The sequence below is a fragment of the Eumetopias jubatus genome, unplaced genomic scaffold (genome assembly GCF_037043125.1).
Source record: "Eumetopias jubatus isolate StellerSeaLion01/CBP00866 unplaced genomic scaffold, mEumJub1_p1.0 scaffold_2, whole genome shotgun sequence".
NCBI lineage: Eukaryota > Metazoa > Chordata > Mammalia > Carnivora > Otariidae > Eumetopias > Eumetopias jubatus.
In genome coordinates this window covers 21,032,003-21,055,430 of record NW_028274808.1, presented here as the reverse complement: position 1 = coordinate 21,055,430, position 23,428 = coordinate 21,032,003, and the positions used below count along the sequence as shown (strand labels likewise).

The 23,428-nt window shown below is 38.7% G+C and overlaps 1 protein-coding gene across 4 annotated transcripts in view; it reads right to left on the bottom strand.

Annotated features, from left to right (window-relative positions):
- The window catches only part of MTUS1 (microtubule associated scaffold protein 1), a 112,684-nt gene that overhangs the window by 39,408 nt on the left and 49,848 nt on the right, over positions 1–23,428 (bottom strand). The window contains exon 1 of one of the 4 annotated variants that reach the window (XM_028099815.2): positions 10,809–10,929. The exons of the other annotated variants lie outside the window; for them this stretch is intronic. Within the exon in view, the coding sequence (XP_027955616.1) occupies positions 10,809–10,929 (121 nt within the window). Of the gene's footprint in view, positions 1–10,808; positions 10,930–23,428 lie in introns of those variants that run through there. 4 annotated transcript variants of the gene reach the window in all.

The window sequence follows — 23,428 nt, the reverse complement described above, 5'->3', positions numbered from 1 at the left end:
CTTCTACATAGATTTGGGTATCTATCAACAATTACCAATATCATGTCTGATCCAATTGTCCTGGGACTTACTCTAATGAAATTGAAACCTCCATCAGAAAAACAAAAGTCATGAATCAAAGACATGTGCTTACTTGAAAACAACTGGATAACACTGTTTGCTATCTTTGTTCCTCCTACTCCAAAACCTCAATTTAATAAAATTTCAAACTAGTCTAATGAACTTATCATCGTCTTGAAGAAAGTAGTTGGGTAAAGAGGAACAGGCCCCCTTTTCAGGTTCTAGTCACTCAGGCATATAGATCCCCAAGTCAAGACAAAAAGGTTTTTGAGAAAAACTTAACCATTAAGACATGGACCAACCAGGGCGCCTGGGTGGCTCAGTCGTTAAGCATCTGCCTTCGGCTCAGGTCATGGTCCCGGGGTCCTGGGATCGAGCCCCACATCGGGCTCCCTGCTCAGCGGGAAGCCTGCTTCTCCCTCTCCTGCTCCCCCTGCTGTGTTCCCCCTCACGCTGTCTCTGTCAAATAAATAAAATCTTAAAAAAAAAAAAAAAAAAGACATGGACCAACCTATTACCTGAAGACACATCCATCTTAAGGCCAAACAAGCCTTTCCAAATGGTAAAGTCAAGTAAGAGACAACACCTGCAGGAATAGTTTGCCTTGGCTTCCACGAAATGCAAAATTATACACTGCGTTTATTAACGTTGCCTAGTTTTTTTGTATACCTATTGACCTTGTCATTTGCTCACTACCTGTTTTTCGAAATCTACCATAACTTTGCTGGGTGGTGGGAGGACCCGTCCTGGTGTCCTGTGGGAAAGAGGGGAGGCATGTAGAGGAAGGTGGTGTTGGACAGGCATGCATGAAGACTGCCGGCAGCTTGGCTAAACCGTGGTTCCCTAGTATCCATCTCTTCCTGTTCGGTTCTTACAGAAACCACCTATCTGCACTGAAAACTAGTATGTGTGAGGTAATAAAATGTAGGTAATGAACTAATGGGCTGGTGAGGGCCCTCTCCATCTCTGCCAGCACTCTGGACAGACAACCGATTCTCTTCTTTCTGCCTTGACCCGACCCAGCACTCCTAAAACCCTTAAAAGGGACACCTATCTCTACATAAGTTCTTTCAGTTCATTTCCTAGGCATTGGATGATGGGCGCTTACGCTGGGATATCCCATGGAATCAAAGCATTAAATGGAAACTATTGGGAAATACACGTTCTAATAAGAGGGAGGATCCAGTTATAACCGATCACCCAAATGACTGCTGTCCATTCAGTAAATGTCAATTGGATGTGCTTCTAACAAACTGGTCCCTGCTCTTAAGGAACTTGCATGCATCAGCGAGAGAGATGCCATCAGCAGTGGCAATATGATTTGATCAGTAGCTGACAGAATTGCGTGGAGAGTGTCGTGAGAGTCCAGGTGCAGAAACACCTAGATCTGGGGCAGTCAGCAAAGGGTCAGGAGGCCGAGTTTGCACGGGCATTTGCACATCTGGCAGACAGATAAGGACTAAAGGCCAGCAGAGGCGCCGGGGTATGGACGCCCTGGGTACTCCCGAAGTTAAAGCACAATGAGGTGGCTGAAGCACAGTCAGGGGGACACAAGGTTTTATCATGGAGGTGGCAGAGGGCGACACTGAGCGGGGGTCTGGGGGCACCGTGAAATAGAGGAGAGGTGCACCGGGAGGTCAGGAGGGAGGCCCAGGAAGAGAAGCCATGTGTCCACGGCCGTGAGAACAGGCAGGAAACAGTGTTTATGAGGCAGAACAGGGGTCCTGACCAGTTCGATCAAGGGGAGCCTGGGAGGAGTCATGAGTTTCCAGCTAGGAAATAACACAAGAGGAGGAGATGAGCACGTGGGAATGAGAGTGAGGGCAGAGAGAGGGAGAGTCTGGCGTGGGACACAGTGAGGAAGGTGTTACGACAGACACTCTGCTCTTTATACTCCACAAAGGACCCATTCTAGACTCACCTGCTCCGTAATACTCTCCAAATTTAATCATCCACCGTGTCATTTTCCTGAGGAGCAAACAGCTCTTTATCTGCTACTGTCCTGAATATTGCCCCTAAAGCAAGTGTATGAACACATACTTCCTACTGCTATCAATGGACTAGTAAACGCCTGGTAATCTGTATCATCTCACCAAGATGTTTTTTTGTCATTCACGTCATCAATTTATTACCTTAAATTTATTTAAACCTTTGTAGTGTTCCTTTCATTACCTGTTTACTCTGAAAGAATTAATAATCACAATTTAGAAGCCACATACAATTTTTTCTATTCTAGGTAGGTATGGCGTTTATTTACACGAAACAATTCAAGCTCAGGAAAGTAATATTAAGACTTTTAAAATTACCCAAGTTAATTCTCTTTGGGGTGGAGGGTAAGACTTTAAGACACCTAAGCATTTGAAATTTTACAATACTGTATTTTGTCATTACTATATATAGTCAGAATTTGTTGCCATGGTTTGTATTACACGTAAAAGGGTCCTTCTTTTTAAAATTTTAAAAGCAGATTACAGAACAGAAGGTATATTCATATTAAAAACTCCCATCTCAGCATAATAATGCTTATGCAATTCTTCCTCAGGAAAAAAAAAAAAATTCCAAACTTGACCTATAACCATTTTCCATGTAGCTGGCAGGAAATATGCAGATCTTTCATGTTCTTAAAATGGACTACTAGCTACAAAGAAAACAAATTCATTACATCCAGGAATACTTTTAACAAGATATTACCTCCCTTGATTTATTGGTTCTCTAAATAATCTAGAAGTTCACCTTAATGTTAAGCTTATGAATTTCAGCACTAAAAGAGCATAAAAATGGAACAGAGCAAAAAAATCTGCAAGTACTACGATTTTAGCCCTGTAACATCAACAGTTCTGAAGATATTGAATGTAAATATTTTAACTGTAATCATCTAACATCAAACTTTCATCAGAAACAGTGGAATTTCATCAAAATTTCATCAAAAAATAGAGGAAAAATCTGAACTTTTATTTCAACCTAAATAGGAAACAAGTATCTCTTGTTATACTCACTATAGATGAGCAAATTGGATAGGACTTTTCACAGAGCACAAGGAAAGGAATAAAATACATATCATCCACCAAGTTCCCACCAACGTGAATGAGATGCTGTTTCTCAAGACAGCAGTCATTGGTACTGGCTTTTCCCCCTTTATTATTAAACAAATTACCGAAAATATTAAATTCTAGCCTTCATGGGGACTTCTGTTTTTTGTTTTTGTCTTAATGATCATTTTGACTTACCCAAATGAATACGCAGCTAAAAACCTGCTTGACGTCCCAGGGCCCACTTACACCAAGCAGTTCTTTTGATTTCAGTAATTTTGACATACACCCACAAGGTGTCCTTTTTTAATTTAACACACAGAAGAATGCAGCACCGAGAACATTTGTCACCACTAGGAACGGATTCCAAAACAAGACCAAAAAGTCTACGAGGCCCTTCCCTTTGCAGTTCCTACCTCAAGCGCATTTGCTAGCTTGAAATTTTTGAACACTATCTCCTCTCTTTTACATCTCGAGCTAGCCAGCTCACGCGAGGTCACCATTGTGCCATGAGGCCATCCCCTGTGGGTCAGTGCTCACTCACGGCCACAGATAGTGTCCCTAACCCCTACATCTGGGTTGCTGCAATCCCATGTTGAAAAAACAGGAGACCCAGGAAAATGGCATGACTGAACCCAGGCACATGCAGGCATAAGACCTAAATGTGGGGGGAAAAATGTGCCCAAATGTGCCAAAGTGGGTCAAAAATGTGTTATTACAGACCACAGACTATCTTACAGTCGAAATGAAAAAGAGCCAATTAAAACAACCAACATTAGAAATTTTTATGACACAAACAATAAAAAAGAGAAGGTAATTCTCAAAATACTAACCAGTTAAAGAAAAGAAATTGAAGAGACAGGTGCCTCAAACTCGGGTCACCAAAGAACAAAGGGAAAAAGGCAAGTCTCTAATCCAAAAGAAAGCTCTATTGGTCTTAATTTTCCCAAGAGCTAGATAATTGCTATTTATAAAAAGGACTCTCACATGCTAAAATAACTCAACATATCACCTAAGACAAACACAGAAAAATGATGCTCAATGTTGGAAACATTTAAAGCCACATCTGACATCTTTTTACCTAATAAATAATGTGCATATACTATTAATGAAACATTTTTAGCTCTAAAACATGTTTCAGAGCTAAGACAAAGTATTATAATCTGTATTGTTTTATTTATAGGGTGATTCTCTATTAACCAGAACTCTCTCAGAATATTTCAATTGTTATAACTACGTATTTACTAAATTTTCTTGCCATATTCCTCTAGTTGCTCCTGGTGAAAGACACTGCAATTTTCCTATCCTGAATCCAACTCCAAACTGTAATGTATGATGTACTTTTCCATGTTTGGGAGAAAATAGAGTCCTACATTAAAACACAACTTAGGGTAGTAAAGCTTCAGCTATGTGGAACTTGTGAGTTACACCTAACTTTTAAAAAACTTAACAAAACATGGGACACCTGGGTGAAGCATCTGCCTTCGGCTCGGGTCATAATCCCAGGGTCCTGGGATCGAGTCCCGCATCGGGCTCCTGGCTCAGCGGGAAGCCCGCTTCTCCCTCTCCCTGCCACTCCCCCTGCTTGTGCGCCCTCTCTCTGACAAATAAATAAAATCCTTAAAAAAAAAAAAAAACCAACCAAAAACTTATCAAAACATTACCTATCATGAATGAAAATTGATTTAACACATCGCTGCCTTCTTAAGTAGACCGCTCTAACTACAAAATGGCACTCTTTAGTGTCATCGCAAAGCTGTAGCTCGAAGACCGCCACAGCGACCGGAGCTTAGTATCGATCTATGACAAATGTTTTTAGCCTAACGCCATTCACAACATCAGTTCTCAGTAAGTGCTTATCAGTGTGGCAAAAAAGGCCAGCAAGATCTTCAAGCCTGCTTTCAAGGAAGCCAAAAGAAGAATGTGGATTCACAGTACAGGAACAAGGGAGTGGTGGAAGGCTATGTCTCTCAACTGTTATTCTTGAATTTGGTCCCTGTGATGTCTTTTGTAATCTACAAATGATTGAATCTTTTAACTTTTTACACACAAGTTCTAATACATGTTTTTTTTATGGAATTCTTCTCAAATGGCTTCATTGACTTCTGAATTTCGTAGTGTGAGAAACAAAAGAGAAATTCAACTTTATTTAGCGTCACCTAGGCAATACTTACCACAAATGTACGAATAAAAATCTTAACCTTTGGTAACACATTTTAAATATATAAAAGCCATATATCAAGTCGAGACATTCTTTCTCAATGTATTATCACTGAAAATTACTTCATTTAACATCAAAATCAAATATTGATCTATATGTCCAAAGTGACTTCAAAGTGTTTAATTGAAATAATTACAAGATAGGTCATCATTACCAAAACCCCTCCACGTCATGAAAGAGGGGAAAAAAAAAGTCTGTTGCAAGGTCAGGCTTGTTAAATGATATACTCCCCTTACTTATAAGCAGCTAATATCAGCTTTTGAGAATTAAGGGTTTGACCCTCTCTGGGTCAGATACTATCAAAAGGCTCTAACCTCTCTTGCACCTGCATGCTCTGGAGAATGGAGAAGTCACTCACTTCCGTAGCCTCCCGTGCAGGTAGCCAGCCATGTGACTGTAAGTTAGCCAATGAGATGTAAGCTTTGTGATTTGGCACCACCCACCCACCCCTTTCTTTTCTTTCCTGCCTGGAGCAGCAATCCTGAGATCATGAGGCAACAGGAGGAGGAAGCCAAGAAAATAGAGATGTTGATCCTGACGTTGCTGAGCCACTGAACAACACTCTAGGTGAAACTAACAAGTTAGGTGAAACAAATGAGTTACTTCTTAGTTAAGGTGTCTCAAACTGCATCTAAAAGCAATTCTTTACAGCCTCAAAAATGAATACCAAACATAATTTGAGGAGTTTCTAATTAAACAAATTTATTCATATTCTGCCCCGTTCTTACTGAACAGTCTAAATGACTCTCTTTAGTGTGGCTTTAAGTAAATGAAATGCCTGGTTCCATTAATAATACTTCCGCCCCCCTGGAGCGCCTAAGGTGGCTCCGTTGGTGAGCACTCAGGTCATGATCTCAAGATCTCAGGGTCTTGAGACTGAGCCCGACTCTGCTCTGCGCTCAGTGGGGAGTCTGCTTCACATTTTCTCTCCCTCATCCTCTGCCCCCACCACTGTCTCTCTAAAACTAATAACAATACTTCTGCCCCTCCTCAGTTTATGTGTACTACACCCCTCCCCTTTGCTATAATTGCTTTTCTTTCTTTCTTTACAGAGGGAGAGGCGGGAGAGACAGAATCTTAAGCAGGTTCCACATCCAGCATGAAAGATGACTCAGAGGTGGATCTCACCACCCTGAAACCTTAGCAGAAATCAAGAGTTGGAAACTTAACCTACTGAGCCACCCAGGCGCCCCTATAATAACTGCTTTTAATCTCACTAGCTCAGCAAAAAGAAATCTAAGTGCAGTGAACTGCCTTCACTTCAATCAAAAAATATATTAACTCTTTGAGGTTCAAAATGGCACTTTTCATAATAAATACAGGTATCTCCAGCTTGAAAGAGAAACTGAATTCTAATAAAACTGGTGGTAAGGAATATTTCAACTAAGAAGATTCTTTTCCTTCCATGACTCATTATAAAATGAGAACCCATATGCAGAGGCAAAATTCTGAAACAGAGCTGCCTATTTTGGCAAGAGAGACTATTGCCAGCATTTTGGCAAGCCACTGAAATCACTTCTGGACTTCTTAGAAGATTAGTACTTCCCTGACATGGAGATCTTCATCTGTGCTTGACATCCTGCAACACCACTCAGAATGCTGACAAATTCACTTTTCCTTGTCTTCCCCTATTTACAGAGGCCATGACCTCCTGGATTCGACAACACATTCTGTGAAGGGGTGCCACCCAAGAACAATGTACCGGAGCACACAGTGCCCCCTTATATAGGGGTTCAATAAAGGGGCCCTGGTCCTCCTGATCCCTGTGATCACCCTCCTTCTTGCTAGCACCTGTCTACATTCTATGCTCAGACATATTAAAATTCTTTAGTTTCCTTGAAGGAGTCATCCTCTATCCTAGCTCCAGGCTTTCCCATGCTGTTTGCTCTGCCTTGAACACCTTCTGTGTCTTGGCTAACTCCACACATCCTGAGATTCCAGCTTAACCGGCACTTCTTCTGGAAGGCCTCGGGAAAGTTAGCTTTACCTGCTAGGAGCTGCCTGGGTGTCTAGTCCGTGCCCTACTGTAATCACTTGATGTTCCGTTTAATTATGGGCTGTGTGCAGGCAGGAGCCATGTGTGACTTAGTCCTGGTTATATTTTCAGCATCTAGCATTGAACCTGGCACACAGTCCATGTGTAATAGGTATTCACTTATGAAATGAATGAATGAATCCTGCAATGTAAAAGACTGTTTGGAAAAAGGTGAAAGTGGGGGCGCCTGGGTGGCTCAGTTGGTTAAGCGACTGCCTTTGGCTCAGGTCATGATCCTGGAGTCCGGGGATCGAGTCCTGCATCGGGCTCCCTGCTCGGCGGGGAGTGTGCTTCTCCCTCTGACCCTCTTCCCTCTTGTGCTCTCTCTCTCATATAAATAAATAAAATCTTTAAAAAAAAAAAAAAGAAAGAAAGAAAGAAAAAAGAAAAAGGTGAAAGTGGGCGCCCGGCTGGCTCAGTCAGTAGATAATGCAACTTCTGATCTCAGGGTCTTGAGTTCAAACGCCATGCTGGTCGTAGAGCTTACTTTAAACAAATTTTTTTTTAAGTTTTTAAGTTATCTCTACACCCGACATAGGAATCGAACCCACAACCCTGAGATCAAAAGTCACATGCACTAGATACGGATTCCAAGAGCCTGGGGTTGTAGCCTTAGTTCTGCTAGTAACCAAGTGAATGACCTTGATCACTTACACACGCAGAGCTACAAAATAAAGGAATCAGGTGAGATGATTTCTTTTTTTTTTTTTTTTAAGATTTTATTTATTTATTTGAGAGAGAGAGAATGAGAGAGAGAGAGCACATGAGAGGGGGGAGGGTCAGAGGGAGAAGCAGACTCCCTGCCGAGCAGGGAGCCCGATGTGGGACTCGATCCCGGGACTCCAGGATCATGACCTGAGCCGAAGGCAGTCGCTTAACCAACTGAGCCACCCAGGCTCCCAGGTGAGATGATTTCTGAGGTCCCTTTAACCTCAAATGCTATGAATTTCTCTGGCTATAGATTTAAAAACCCTGGATGTATTACACCTGAAAATTCATCTTATCTAAATTCATTCTCCCCTTATCACCCAAATTCAGTTAATACCCATGACACCATGTTTTTCCTTTATCCTGTCCCGTAACATTAGTCACAGTTGAATCATTGTTCTTCCTCCTTTATCCACGACTAATTGGTTTTAAGAATCTAAGACTCCACCCTTTTAATCTCTTATTTGTTTTTACACTCCACCACTACTCTAGCTCTAGAATCCAGGTCAGCACACTGCCACTTTGGCAACCAAGGCCAACAGCACTCACTTTATTAAGACTACAAACACGAGTTACAGCTTATAGCCCATAAGATTACATGCAGGGACTTCAGTATCCATTTCACTGAGAAATGTCTCAGACCTTTAAATTACATAATACGGGATAAGCTCACAAAAGATTATTACTGGGGATAAGTAGAATTATATTCTTTACATAATTTTTAAATGCTTCCTACACAGGGGGAAAAAAAAAAAAACCTCTTTTTTCATCATTACTCTTCACCAGATCTAACAGAATTACAGCAGAAGTCACAGCCAGGAAAGTCTAGAACCCAAGAGTTCTAAACAGAGGGGCCAGGTTTTAATCCCATTTCTGCCCCTTTGTGCCCTTGAGCACGTTAATTCACTTCTCTGGGCCTCTGACTTCCTGGTGTCAAAGAAGATAAACTAGATCACTTCTAAGTGCACTCAGGCTCCAAAAATTTCACTGCAGCCAAACAAATGTTGCAAAGTGTTTTTTACAGAAATTCCAAAAACAAAAGGTACCTAAAATAGCAACTATTAGTCAAAGTCTGATCATAAAAGCCTTTTGTCTTTTGCTTAAGCAGCCTTGGAAATTTATCTGCTTCACGAAAATACAATAAACGACCTAAAATGTTTGCTAGAAGAAGACTGGTTAAATAGATCATGGCTCCCATGACTATTAAAAAGCAGAGGTAGATAAACATGTGTTAACATGAAAATCTAAGATATATTAACTTTAAAAAGCAAGCTATAGAAGAGTATATATAATATACCATCCCTTTATAACCAGCGAGTCTATAAAAATCTACACAGGCTTACATATGATGAGCAAGTTACTGGAAGGCTTTTGCAAGCACCCGGGAGAGTGGTGGCCTCAGGGCAGGGGGGCCTGGGCAAGACACAGGCTCACTTGGAATTGTAGAACCTCTGTACAGTTTGACTTTCTCTTTTACTTGGAGCACAGATTTTTTTTTTTTTTTTAAAAGTTAAAAGCTACCTGGAGCTATTTTAGATCATACAGATTATTGCAAATACAAGACACCATTTTATTTCTTCACCTTTTTTTTAAGGTAGAAAAAATGACAGAGGCATTTAGGCCTGGAGAGAGAGAGAGCCACTGTTCTGCCTCATAACACTTCATTTACCTTCAGCTGCCAGCTCAGGCTGAGGGAAAATTTGGCAGACTTCAGTGACAGGTCAAGGGGAGTTATGAAACATGAGGAGAAGGTGCTGGAAAAAATGAGAGATATCCCACAAGGGAAGGGAGATGCCTTTGGGAAAACTAAAAACAGCTGAAAAAAAAAAATCACTAGGGACAGAGATGGAAAACAAGACACATCAGGGCTGACATGAATAAGAAACAAGAAAAAAAATCTGTTTACATACTCAAACAGTCCTACTACAGTCAACACTAACCAGCGAGAATCAAATATAATAACACACCGGTTTTTACAGCATAAAACCAACATAATTTACCATAGCTGCAATTATTATCTGGAACAAAAGGGAACAATGTGAGGCAATTAATTGAATCCCCTAAAAGTGAGCATGCAGGTCTACAGATGCCTAAAACATACACCGCATTTACTTCCGTTTTAGGCACAGAAAATACAAAGCAGATCAAGCATCAATATCAAAGGCAGTCTTTTGTGAATGCAAACGTTTTCACTAGGAAGCTGGGAAAACTTAAGTTCTGTTTGGTTTTGTGGCTCACTTTTTACCTCTCCACAACTGCCAGGATGTTTAATTTTGGAAATATTTAGAACTTAGAAATCGTTCATCATGTTAAGCTAACCTATCATAATCTCACTGAGAAGGTACATAATGAAAAACTATAGAACCCCTCTCATTTCATCTCCTCCTTGAAAGAGAAGAGCAATATTAATTTACACACGTCCTATTTCCAAAATCATCTGAAGTAAAATGTAATTTAACAGGTGTTGATCTTCACAGATCTTGTTCGTGTCAGAAAAGAGCTAGGGAGCACCAAGGCAACAATTCTGCTCTCTATAAACAAAACAAACACACTCTGCTTAAACAAAATCAAAGTTGTCAGACGCTCGTGTATTGAAATGTTAAGAGCAAAATGGCTATTTCTCCAAAGAAAGCCTCGTGCTCTCAGACCTTCTTTCCTCAAGTATGTATCTCCTTAGAAAAATTTCGATAAGCAGCTGCAAGTTAATCAAGATGTCCCCCATGCACCACTCAACAGAGACGTATGCAAAACAAACCTGTATGGAAAATGACAGTGCTTTTCCTAAACCCTGAAGGAAGTCGGAGGTTTCGAAGCAATCCTTTGGCAGTCAGTCGTACGTGAATGGTGGATAAGGAGAATTTGGGAGACAACAACATGTCTTCGGAGCAGGTGAAAAGATTTCACAGAAGAAACAGCTTCCAGGGACTATCACATACTGTCTTTGTAAACTCAATACTCTTCAAAGCCAAGAAATAACAGTGGGAGAAAACATGCCTACATAGCAAATGTCATTCCACTGCACATACACAAAAGGAAAAAAAAAAAAAAAAGCCCAGAGCTATCCAAGTGTTCCTGGCTTCCGTTTTCACTTCCAGATGTTGCCAAAACAATACCCTTCCTCTGACTAAAATCTCCTGTAAGCAGATCCAGCAGTAAGCAGCCTCTGAATTACATCACACTGTACACGCTTAGGGGTTGTTATGGTTTTCATCAGAGATGGTAAAGGGGAGGAGAAAGTGGGTGGTCTTAGGAGCTTTATATAACAACCAATAATGTCACAGATTCTCTCACTACTTGAAAGATTGCTAAGGGAAATTAACTACTTTGAGCACTGAATGCTTATTTAGGAATTAGGAGAAAATTAAGATTTCTTTTCAGTCATCTATATTCTGATTTAAAAATTTTTAATTATATTCACACTGATAACACTGGGCATTTTTTTCAAATATTTTGTATGTAAATCTATATATAAACCCAATACTTCGGATACACTTTTTTTTTTTTTTTAATGGCTTCAAGGGGCACCTGGGTGGCTCAGTCATTAAGCGTCTGCCTTCAGCTCAGGTCATGATCCAGGGGTCCTGGGATCGAGCCCCACATTGGGCTCCCTGCTAGGCGGGAAGCCTGCTTCTCCCTCTCCCACTCCCCCTGCTTGTGTTCCCTCTCTCGCTGTGTCTCCCTCTGTCAAATAAACAAATAAAATCTTTAAAAAAATAAAAATAAAAAAAATAAAATGGCTTCAAGTAAGAGATGTTTCCAGGTATGGTTTTTAATAAAACTTCTATTAGTGACAAATTGATAAAAGGTTCAAGTTCAGCTTTAATAGTCATGTTCTGAGGACCTCACTAATCAACAAAGGTAACGCAATTTCTCTACCAGATGTAATATAACAGTTCCAGAGGAATAAAATTAATCAGGCCACATTCTCAAGATGATACTGTTTTTATCAGTTGCATTTATGGAAAATCAGGTGGCCTCTCATAGTAAAGTTTTGAGACTAGGAACAAGCTAGGATCTGTTTTATTGGGATCTGTTAAATGTTTATCTGGTAATTTGTAAGAGTATATTAAAATATGATGGCAAAAACTAAAGTAAGATGAAGGTGTGGAAGAAAAGTACCCTGCAACATGCTCACTTAAGCAAAGGTAATTTTAATAATCAGGAATAACCCAATAACCTTTTTTTATTAAAAAAAAGAAAACATCCAAAAAAGGATCTATGCTTGTTTCCAAGATTTCCTAAGAAAACAAGACTTAGAAATAAATGTAGAAAATGTTAGCTGTAAATAACCTTAACTATTAAATGCTATTAAAAGGTGCAGGGAGCAGCTACTGTTTTAGAAAGTCTACACAACATTTAGAGTGTGAAGAGGAAAGAAGACGGGCAGGAAAGGACATTCTGAATAATTCCTTCTCCCTCTCCCTCAACCCCAGAGCCTACCATCTTAGAAGCTGTCAATAAGAGACACAAACCCAAGTTATCTATCAAGGCTTAGCTGTGGGAAAGATACAACTTGTTGATATACACAGGATGGATCTTGAAAACACACCACACCCATGGCAACAGAACCACAAAAAAACCAAGGAATTAAAGAAAAGCTACATCGAGATGTTGCCTTTTCACTTTATCGCAGTCTATTAAACAATCACCCTTTTTCCAGATTCTGCATATGAGTATGTCATAACCACCTCTCCTCTTGCCACTCTCCCCCTCAAAAAAACTTGTAACTAAAATATCAATCAGCATTACAATCATAAATAGAATCAAATTAAATATTGGTGTTAAAAACAGACCTGATACCACCCCATTTCAGATGTCATGCAGTTTTCTGTTTGGATTTTTTGGTTTTTGGTTTTTTTTTTTTTTTTTTTTTTTTTGGCTTGTGAAGGAACAGCAAGCTCTAGGCTATCCTGGTTCAAAGGGAAATCTTTTAGCCTAGACTACCCAAAAGAAGAAATTAGCAATGTGCCACCCATTCATCACATTCATTCAAATTTTTAAACTGTACTAAGCTATACCACATATATCAGAAGTAAACGTCCCTAATGGTCTTTTTAAACAGAACAGGGAACTGTAAGAATAAAAAGTAGCAGTGCTAGTCAGCAAGTCAGAAGTCATAGTCCTTGCTTGTGCAGTCAGGTACGCGTACTTGACGTGTGCGCGCCCATGCACACAAACGAAAGGTGTACTAGATAAAAGATTTAACAGCTCCCGCCAGGTTTTCACTTCTTTCCCAACACGGTCTGCCCCCTGGTGGCAAGCTAGCACAAGTGAGCGTTTTCATGAAGAGTTAACAGCCAACTTTTAGAATCTTGGGTGCCTGGTACTCCCCTAAACACTTCATATATAGTCGCTCTTCTAAATAACTGAATGAGTGGTTAGTAGGGAGTTACAACTATTTTTATAGCATATATACTTTGGGGAGGAGTGGACAGGGAAGCACGGATTTAAAAATTGGCTCAAAGAGATTCCTTTGATTACTTATTTGGTCAGTAATCACTTGTGTACTAGCTGTAGTCTCTGAAAGTTACACCAAGTAGAGGAGAAGTACCTGAAGTGCCCAACTTTGTTATTATACAAAGTCCTAATTGAAGAGAACATCTAAAGATCACCAAGGACAGTAAAGAAAAATTTAAGGAACTTTTGTTACCTAAAAACAATGTTATTACAGGTATAAAAATTAGGAATAAGAGTTTTTACGAGGGGCAGCAAAGCTTGTGTTACGATGTCAAGTGGAAAAACAAAACCATGATTTAGAATTGTATGGATAGGGGCGCCTGGGTGGCTCAGTCAGTTAAGCATCTGCCTTCGGCTCAGGTCATGATCCCAGGGTCCTCCATCAGCGATGGGGAGTCAGCTTTTCCCTCTGCTCCTTCCCCGCTCCTGTGTGTGCGCATGCTCTAATTTTTTAAAAAATAAAATTGTACATATAGTAGGATCCCAATTTTAAAGAACAAGAAAAAATACTGAAGAAAGTATAAAAAAAAAAGTCAGCAATGCTGAGAATTGGAGTAGGCAGGATTTTCAATTTCTTTGCCATAGGTTTCTCTATTCTTCCCCCTTTTAAAGAGTCCAAAAAATTCAACTTTTAAGTAAGTTGAAGTGACAGAATAGCTTTATAAAAAGGGTACAGAATTAAGTGGAGTTTCTATTAATGACACACATAAAAAAACAATAAAAATTGTGGAAAGTCTTTAGTAAGGCTTAATATACAAACAAAAAAAGATATGATATGGATGGTGTAAGTGTTCGGCAGGTCAATATGTTATAGTACCCTAGTACATTCCAGAGAACCACAGATTCCACTGAGGCCTGTGTGGAACTGTGTGTGTGTGTGGGGGGGGGGGGTGTGGGTGTGTGGGTGCGCGCGCGGTTGCTTAATCGGACTCAATTTACAACACAGTGATGTTGTGATTCAAGCATATGCTGTGCAGGGCTGCTTAGATGCTAGGAAATGCAACCACACTAGGACTGATATGTTTACTATTGATGATCATGAAGAATCTGCAGAAGATTAATATTTAAACCAGGGATTCAGGCGTCTCTGTCCAATCTTCCCTAGAACTCCTATACCAGATATATCCATCTTAGTGTTTATCTCCTACTGTCCCTAACACAACATGACTGCCACATTTTCTTCATTTTTATGCCTCATAATCTTTACTGTCTTATGTTCAAATCTGTTTGAATTGTAGGAAGTTCAACTCAGGGTCCAATTTTTCCATAATGTCCTCTTCCTTAGTAAGAAGAAGAATGCCTATATTGTGACTATTTTAAAATTCACATAAAACAATTATAAAAAATTTTAGCCTCCACCTACCCATAAAGATTATAAGTTCTCCAAGATCAGTGACATTGCCTTTTATTTCTTTGGTCTCCAAAAAGTGAAAGATGTTTTGTTTTACCCATGTAAAATGTTTTTAAAAACAAAAACCCATCTTCACTGCAAAATATTTCTTAAAAAAGTTAAATCACCTATATATCATAATGCTCTGTAACCAATTTTTAAACTTAATACAAGATTAATAAACTTAGTAAACTTAAAAACTTCTCACTTATCTTCCCAAGGCATTAGCTAACCCTCTATATTGCTTTTTAATGGCTTCAAAATTGTCAATGAAATGTCAGTGAACATAACTTAAACAAGTGGTTTAACTTAAACAGGTGTTGTTTAAATCATTCAGGTTGTTTCCAATTTTCCCTCTTTCTAAATAATTCTGAAAGTCAAAAAATAAAAAAAAAATAATCAGTATCTTCCCTTTAAACAATTCTGATAAATCGAATTCCTGGGTAGAAGACTTCTGTTCTATGTCCCCATAGTGCCTCCAGAAAGGCTGTTATAATTTATCTACCCTCTGTAGTATATATGTGGTACCTGTTCCTCACTCATTCACCAATACCAGGTATTACTCTTAAAAATATATAAGCACTGAGAGCACATTATTTTAATTAGCCACTTGTAAACCTTTTCATGTCTCCTAGCCCTTCATACTTTTTCTTTTGTGTCTGTCCATTTACATTTCTCTTGCAGGGTCATCTTTACTTGCTGGTTTGAAAAAGTCCTATCTGGAATAAATGTGTTACATATCTTGTCCCAGTTTGTTGTTTGCTATTAATACTGTTTATAATTTTTGAGACATAACTGACAGAACATATTAGTTTCAGGTGTACAACATGATTCAGTACTTGTATAGATTGAAAAATTATCACCACAATAAATCTACTTATGGTTAACATCCATCACCACATTTACAAAGTTTTTGACAAAAGGGAAGTCTAAAACTTTCGTTGTCATAATTATTAATCTTTTTTTTTGTACTAATGTTCCTAGAAAAAGGCCTTTTCTATCTAAGTCTATATTCTTAGTGCTCTTATCACTCTACTTTTTGTTTAAAGGTTCCATCAATATGGAATACTTTTGCATGTAGTGTGTGAAGTAGGAACCTAGCTCCTGCTGAAAAGATAGCCTTTGTCCCAACAAGATTTGCTAAATAATCTACACTTTCCCCTGATGTGAAACACTAAATTTATCACGTATCAAAACAAAATCTGCTTTTTCAGTAGGATAAAAGTTATAATCATAAACCAATGCGGAAAGACAGGCTCATCCCTTTATTCACCAGGGGAAATGCTGGCTACACCAGTATGATGTCATCAGAGCAGGTCTGCAACTCTCAACTGTTTCCCAACACTAGGAAATGGGGGGGTACTAAAAGCAACCCTATCCTCTTGTGCTGTATTTAGTAAATGGGTATGCAAGGAGCAGTGCATTTTCTAGTCTCCAAGGCAGACACCATGGCTCCTGAGCCTGATGATCTCGTGTAAAACAATCAGGGGGCTGGATAAATACATCTCTCATGCTTTGGTATCCCAAACAGATTTAATGTGCGGTAGAACCAAGGTAATTATAGTATGTGGTATGTGTGACATCTTCCTTATAAACAGTAAACCAAGTTTTATTTAGAATCACTGTTGACTAAAATCTTTTAGCACCAGATTCTTTAAATAAATTACAGCAGCTAGAGCCCATGAGGATGGTTCTTGACTCTAAGTGGCTTTTCCTGCTTGCTTTAAGGATTTAAAATAATTCAACCTCCTGCAAAAGAACTCAGAATAAGCCACTAGAATCCCAAGAACAATGGAAGGGATTCTCATCATCACCATCCCTAGCAGCTTTCCATTTGAAAGCTTTTTATACAATAATTCTATGAAGTCAAATTTACTCCTATCCTGGGAATTATTCCTAGAACATTCCCACATTCCCAGATGAGAAATTTGAGACTTGGAGAAGCTTAGCAACCAGCCTAAGGTCAGGACCAGCCTAAGGTCAGGACACAAGCAGAATGTAGCAAGACTAAGATTCAAACCAATATTCAACACCTCAAAAGTTTATTCTCTTTCTACTCCTCTTTATTGTCTTATGAAATAATGGAAGTGTCTTTGAAGCAACTGATGAAAAGTTAAGCTAGAACAGTGACATATACTTTTCAACTATTACATTAGCCGCAATTTAAAAATAATACCCAACTGTCGACCAGAGTATGGTGAAGCCAACACTGTTGCAATCATGGTATAAAGGGATATGGGGTTTTTGGAAAACAATTCACTTATTTGAGTGAAATGACTACAAATATATAGGTTTTGATTTACTTAAACTACTTTCAAGAATCTATCCCAAGAAATTTCCCCAAACTTTGAAAGTGAGAATTGCCTAATCCTAGAATCATTTATGTATATGTGAGAGAGGTACCTCAAATATTTAAGAGGAATAGTTAAAAGTTTCTGCATATGCTAAATGTCAATAGAAGTGATTACTCCTGTTAAGCAACAAAACAGGACAGAAAAGTTATCTGGTTTTATTTAAAATAAAAAAAAAAAACATGCTAAACTTCTTAGAATTTAGCAAACTGCTACAATTAAGTGACCATTTTACTAGAGCAAAAGAATATGAAGAGATGGTCAGATTACTCTTCACCACTATTTGTGCTTAAAAAGAAAAAACTATCTCACAGCCATAGCACAATTATTTAAAATTCAATGCTTAGAGGAACATATTTGTATGTGGAATAATGTCTTGTGTACCATCTAAAAGACTGTTTGCAAGCAGAATATGAAGAAAGTCAAGGTGCTTTGCAATCATAGAATATTATAGCAGGGAGAAACCTTAGTGGTCAATCATTTCAATTACACAGGAAACTATTATCAGAGAGGTTAACATGATCCACCCCAAGTCACTGGCTATTTCGACACAAGTTAACATCAAAGCTATTTCTCTAAAAGCCAACACACTGACTTTTTCTCCGTGGGCTCATCATAATACTAGGTTAGTATCCATCAACTAGTAACCATCCTAGTAACCATCAACTAGGAAAATAAATGGAAAAGTCATGTTTATGATTTTTGAAAAAATGCATATTCATGCCACATAATCAAGATGAAACTGCCATGAAGACCCTTTAAAACACATCTTTTCCACTGTAATTATTACAACATTGATTATTAAGGGTTAATTGGAGGCAGGAATTCTCTGTCATATACCTCATTTCTACTCCATAGATAAAGTCTTTACCAAAGAAAACCACAACATGATTCATAATTTCCACTTCTTTTCTCATTTAATCAGGAGTTAATTTGCCAATCTGATAACCATACTTGTCAAGGGTTACTGATATGTCAAAGGTCAATGATATGCTTTGGAAATAAGGCATGATGTCAGCCCAACATTATGAAAAGGAAAAACGTCTAATGCTAATAGTTTATTGTAGAGAAGGGATAATATACTGGGATTATTTACTATGCCTATCAGAAAAAAATATGCTTTATAACAGTTTACATGATTATAGACTTGAGACATGAATGAAGAATGCCTTTCCATGTTTCACATTTAATTGAGATTAAGACAGGCATATTAGATTTATTTAACCAGCACTTTTATTGTGACCAATATCAACAGCACCTTCCAAAGTACAGAAAAGTTGCATACAAATACTCACCAAAAGACCTGTAAAACTTGTACTTTGAAAATTATTGAAGGAAACTGAAGCTCTAACTAAAAGGGAAGCCCTTCCATATTCATGGCTCAAAATACCTGATATTGTAAAAATGGCAATACTCCACAAATTCATCCACAGATTCAATGCAATCTCTACCAAAATCCCAGCTGACTTCTTTGCAGAAAGGAACACTGACCCAAAAGTTCATATAGAAATTCAAGGAACCCAGAATAGCCATAAGAATCTTGAAAAAGAACAAGTTAGAAAATTCACACTTCCTGATGTCAAAGCTTATTGTATACCACAGTAAGCAACAGCATGGTATTAGCAAAGAGAGACACATAGATCCATGGAATAGATTTGAGAGTCCAGAAATAAATTCTCACATTTACAGGCAACTATTTTTAACAAAGGTGCCAAGACATTTCAATGATGGAAAGATTAGTGTTTTCAACAAACGGTGCTGGCACAACTGGATATCTACATGTAAAAGAATGAAGCCGGACCCTCTATTTCATTTACAAAAATTAACTTAAAATGGATCACAGGCCTAAGTCTAAGAGCTTAAAGTATAAAAATCTTCTAAGAAAATATAGGCATAAATCTTCATGACCTTGCATCAATCAATGGCTTCTTCCACAGGAGATCAGAATCAGAGAGGGGATCCAGGTGGCCAAGTAGGAGAATCCTGAGCTTACCTCCTCCCTCAGACACACCAAGCCTTCACCTACATATACAGCAACTCTCTGAGAATGCCCTCAAGACTAGAACAGCTCTTCCACAGACAAAGCTATAAAGGAAAAGCAACATCAAAAAGGACAGGAGGGGTAGAGACACAGTTTCTACGGGACCCATACCTCCAGCACAACAATACACAAGAAGGAGGGCTATCACAGCCCCAGAGACCCTCCCTGAGGAGCAAGGGGTTCAAGCCCCACATTGGGCACCTCCACCCTGAGGGCCCGGCACCCGGAAACGAGTCCCTCATTGAAAATCAATGAGGTTTAACTCTGGGAGAACTGGAGGGCTACAGAAAAACCAAGACTCCATTCTCAAAAGGCCTGTGCACAAACTTACTTGCTCTGAGACATAGCAAAGCAGCAGTTTGAAAAGCACCTGGGCCACACAAGAATGAGATTTGCTGACTAATTTTAGGGTATGTGCTGAAGGGGCAGGGATCTGCAGGAACTTCTCCATGACAGAAGTGCTAGCTGGTGCCATTTTTTGCCCTCCTGTCTAAGCTGGCCTAACACTGGTGGGTACCAGTTCTAACACTCTCCATCTATACTACCAGCACTACTTGCCCTGCCCCATACTCCTCTGTGGATGTGCCATCTTCAACACACCCATAACAGAAGACAAAGTGGCTCCAGCCCTACCTCACCCAGCAGGAGAACCCTGATGGGACCAGTCTCACTGCACGACCCAAGAAGCTTTTACATGCAACACCAGCAGGCAGCCTCAGACAGAATGATGCCCTGCTAAAGCAGCTCCTGCAAGGAATTGGAGGGGGACCAGCCCTACCCACTGGTATGTCCACAAGAGTAGTGATCAAATGAAAGAGGAATGAACACAGAGTCCAAAAAAGGAAACACCATGGAATGCCTGACTCTGATGACCAGGGGGGATTGTGCTTCCGGGCCCAATAGGATACTTTCTACATAAAGCCAATCCTTCAAGACCAGGAGACATAACTGATCTACCTAATACATAGAAACGAACATAGGCAAAACAAGGAGATAGGAATATGTTTCAAACAAAAAAACAAGACAGAACCTCAGAAAAAGAACTAAATGAAAGATAAGGCATCTATCTGATAGATCAAAATAATGTTCATAAATGCATCTAACAGAAGTATGGAGGAACTGAGGGAGAACTTCAACAAGGAGATAGCTAACATTAAAAAAAACTGTAGTTCAGAATACAATAACTGAAATGAAAAATACACTAGAGAGAATCAACAGCAGATTAGAGAATGCAGAAAAATGGATTAGTGATCTGGAAGACAGAGGAGTGGAAATGATCAAAGTTCAATAGCCAAAAAAAAAAATTTTTTTTTAATGACGATGGTTTAAGAAGCCTATATGATAATATCAAGCATACTAACATTTGTGTTCTGGGGTCTCGGAAGGAGAAATGACAGAGAAAGGGACAGAAAACCTATTTGAAGATATAATGGCTCAAAACTTTTCTAACCTGGGGAAGGAAGCAGACATCCAGGTCCAGCAAGCACAGAGAGCCCCAAACAAGAGGAACCCCAAGAGGTTGACAAGAAAACACATTAATAATTAAATGTAAAAAATGAAAGATAAGGAGGGGCACCTGGCTGGCTTAGTGGGTAAAGCATGCAACTCTCGATCTTGGAGGTGAGAGTTCAAGTCCCATGTTGGCTGTAGAGATTACTTAAAAATAAAATCTTTTAAAAAATGAAAGATAAGGAGAGAATCTTAAAAGCAGCAAGAGAAAAGCAATTAGTTACATACAAGGGAACCACCATTAGACTATCAGCTGACTTGGCAGCAGAAACTGCAGGTCAGAAGAAAGTGGCATGCTATATTCAAAGTCCAAAAAGAAAAAAATTCTACAACCAGAAGACTCTCCCCAGCCAGATAATCATTCGGAATTGAAGAAGAGATAAAAAGTTTCCCAAACAAAAGTCAAAGGAGTTCATCACCATGAAGTTGGTCTTACAAGAAATGTTAGAGACCTCTTTAAGCAGAAAAGGTCATGGGGTACCTGAGTGGCTCAGTCAGTTAAAGTGTCCGACTCTTGATTTTGGCTCAAGTCATGACCTTGGGTTGTGGGATTGGCCCTGCGTCAGGCTCTGCACTCTGAGATTCTCTCTCTTCTTCTCCCTCTGCCCCTCCCCCTGCTCACACATGCTTGCTCTCTCTCTAAAATAAATGAATCTTAAGGAAAAAAAAAAGAAAAGGTCATAACCAGAAGAAAATAAGGAAAGAAAAAAACTCTCACTGGTAAAAGCACACATATGGTAAAGATAGTGGGTCAATCACTTATAAAAATAGTATAAAGATTAAAAGACAAAGGCAGTAAAATCAACTGTATCCACAATAATTATTTTAGGTATACCAAAATAAAGATGTAAAATATGACATCAAGTACATCAAACACTGAAAGAGAGGGAGTAGAAATGTAGTGCTTAAAATGTTCAAACTTAGGTAACCACCAACTTAATATAAATTGCATATATATATATATATATATATATATATATATATATATATATATAGGGTGTTATATATAAATCTCACGATAACCACAAACCAAAGACCTGTAAGAGATAAGCAAAAAACACAGAGAAAAAAATCAGAAGACTAAATATCATCAAAACACTAGGGAAGAGAGCAAGAGAAGTAGAAGGCAACAGAAAAGAACTACAAAAACAATCAGAAAACAAAATGGCAATAATACATACATCCCAATGATTACTTTGAATGTAAATGGACTAAATGCTCCAATCAAAGACATAGGCTAGTTGAATGGATGAAAAAAAAGACCCATCTATATGTTGCCTACAAAAGACCCCCTTCAGACCTAAGGACACACATACTAAAAGTGAAGGATAGAAAAAAAAATATACCACGCAAATAGAAACAAAAAGGAAACTGGGATAGCAATACTCATATCAGACAAAGTAGACTTTACAACAAAGACTAACAAAGAAGGGAATTACAAAACAATAAAGGGATCAATCCAACAAAAACAATTTAAAAAATTATAAACATCAATGCACCCAACATAGGAGCACCTAAATAGACAAAGCCAATATTAACAGACATAAAGGGAGAAACTGACAATAGTATAATATCAGGGGACTTTTAACACTCCACTTACGTAAGTAGGTATCATTCAGACAAAAATCAGTAAGGAAACAGTAGCCTTAAAAGTACAGGCCAACATCCCTGGTGAACACTGATGCAAAAATCCTCAACAGTATGTTAGAAAACCAAATTCAACAATACATCAAAAGGATCATACACCATGATCAAGTGAGATTTATTCCAGATGTGCAATGGTGGATCAACATCCACAAATCAATCAACATGATACACCACCTTAACAAAATGAAGGATAAATATCTAAGGATTGTCTCAATAGATGCAGAAAAAGCACCTGACAAAATTTAACATTGATTTATGATAAAAACTCTCAAGAAAATGGTTATACAGGGAATATACCTCAGCATAAGAAAGGCCATGTATGACAAACTCACAGCTCACATTATACTCAACAGTAAAAAACTGTAAGTTTTTCCTCTAAGAGCAGGACTAAGACAAGGTTGCCCACGGTCATCACCTTTATTCAAAACATTACCAGGAGTCGACCCAAAATGGTTTAAAGACCTAAATGTAAGACCTGAAACAATAAAACTAAAAGAAAACATAGTCTTATCAATATTTTTTGAATCTGTCTCCTCAGCAAAGGGAAATAAAAGAAAAAATAAATAATGAGACCTGTATCAAACTAAAAAGCTTTGCACAGTAAAGGAAACCATTAAAAAATGAAAAGGCAACCCACTGAATTGGAGAAGGTATTTGCAAATGATATATCCAATAATGAGTTAATATCCAAAATACATGATGAACTTACACAACTCAACACCAAAAATGAAACAAAATCAAGAGTCCTATTAAAAAATGGGCAGAGGAACTGAATAGACATTTTTCCAAAGACATATAATAGACGGACCACAGATACATGGAAAGATGTTCAACATAACTAATCATCAGGGAAATACAAGTCATAACCTCTATGAGATATTACCCTACACCCATCAGAATGGCTCTTATTGAAAAGGCAAGAAATAGCAAGTGTGGGTGAGGATGTGAGGAAAAGAAAACCTTCATACACCACTGGTGGG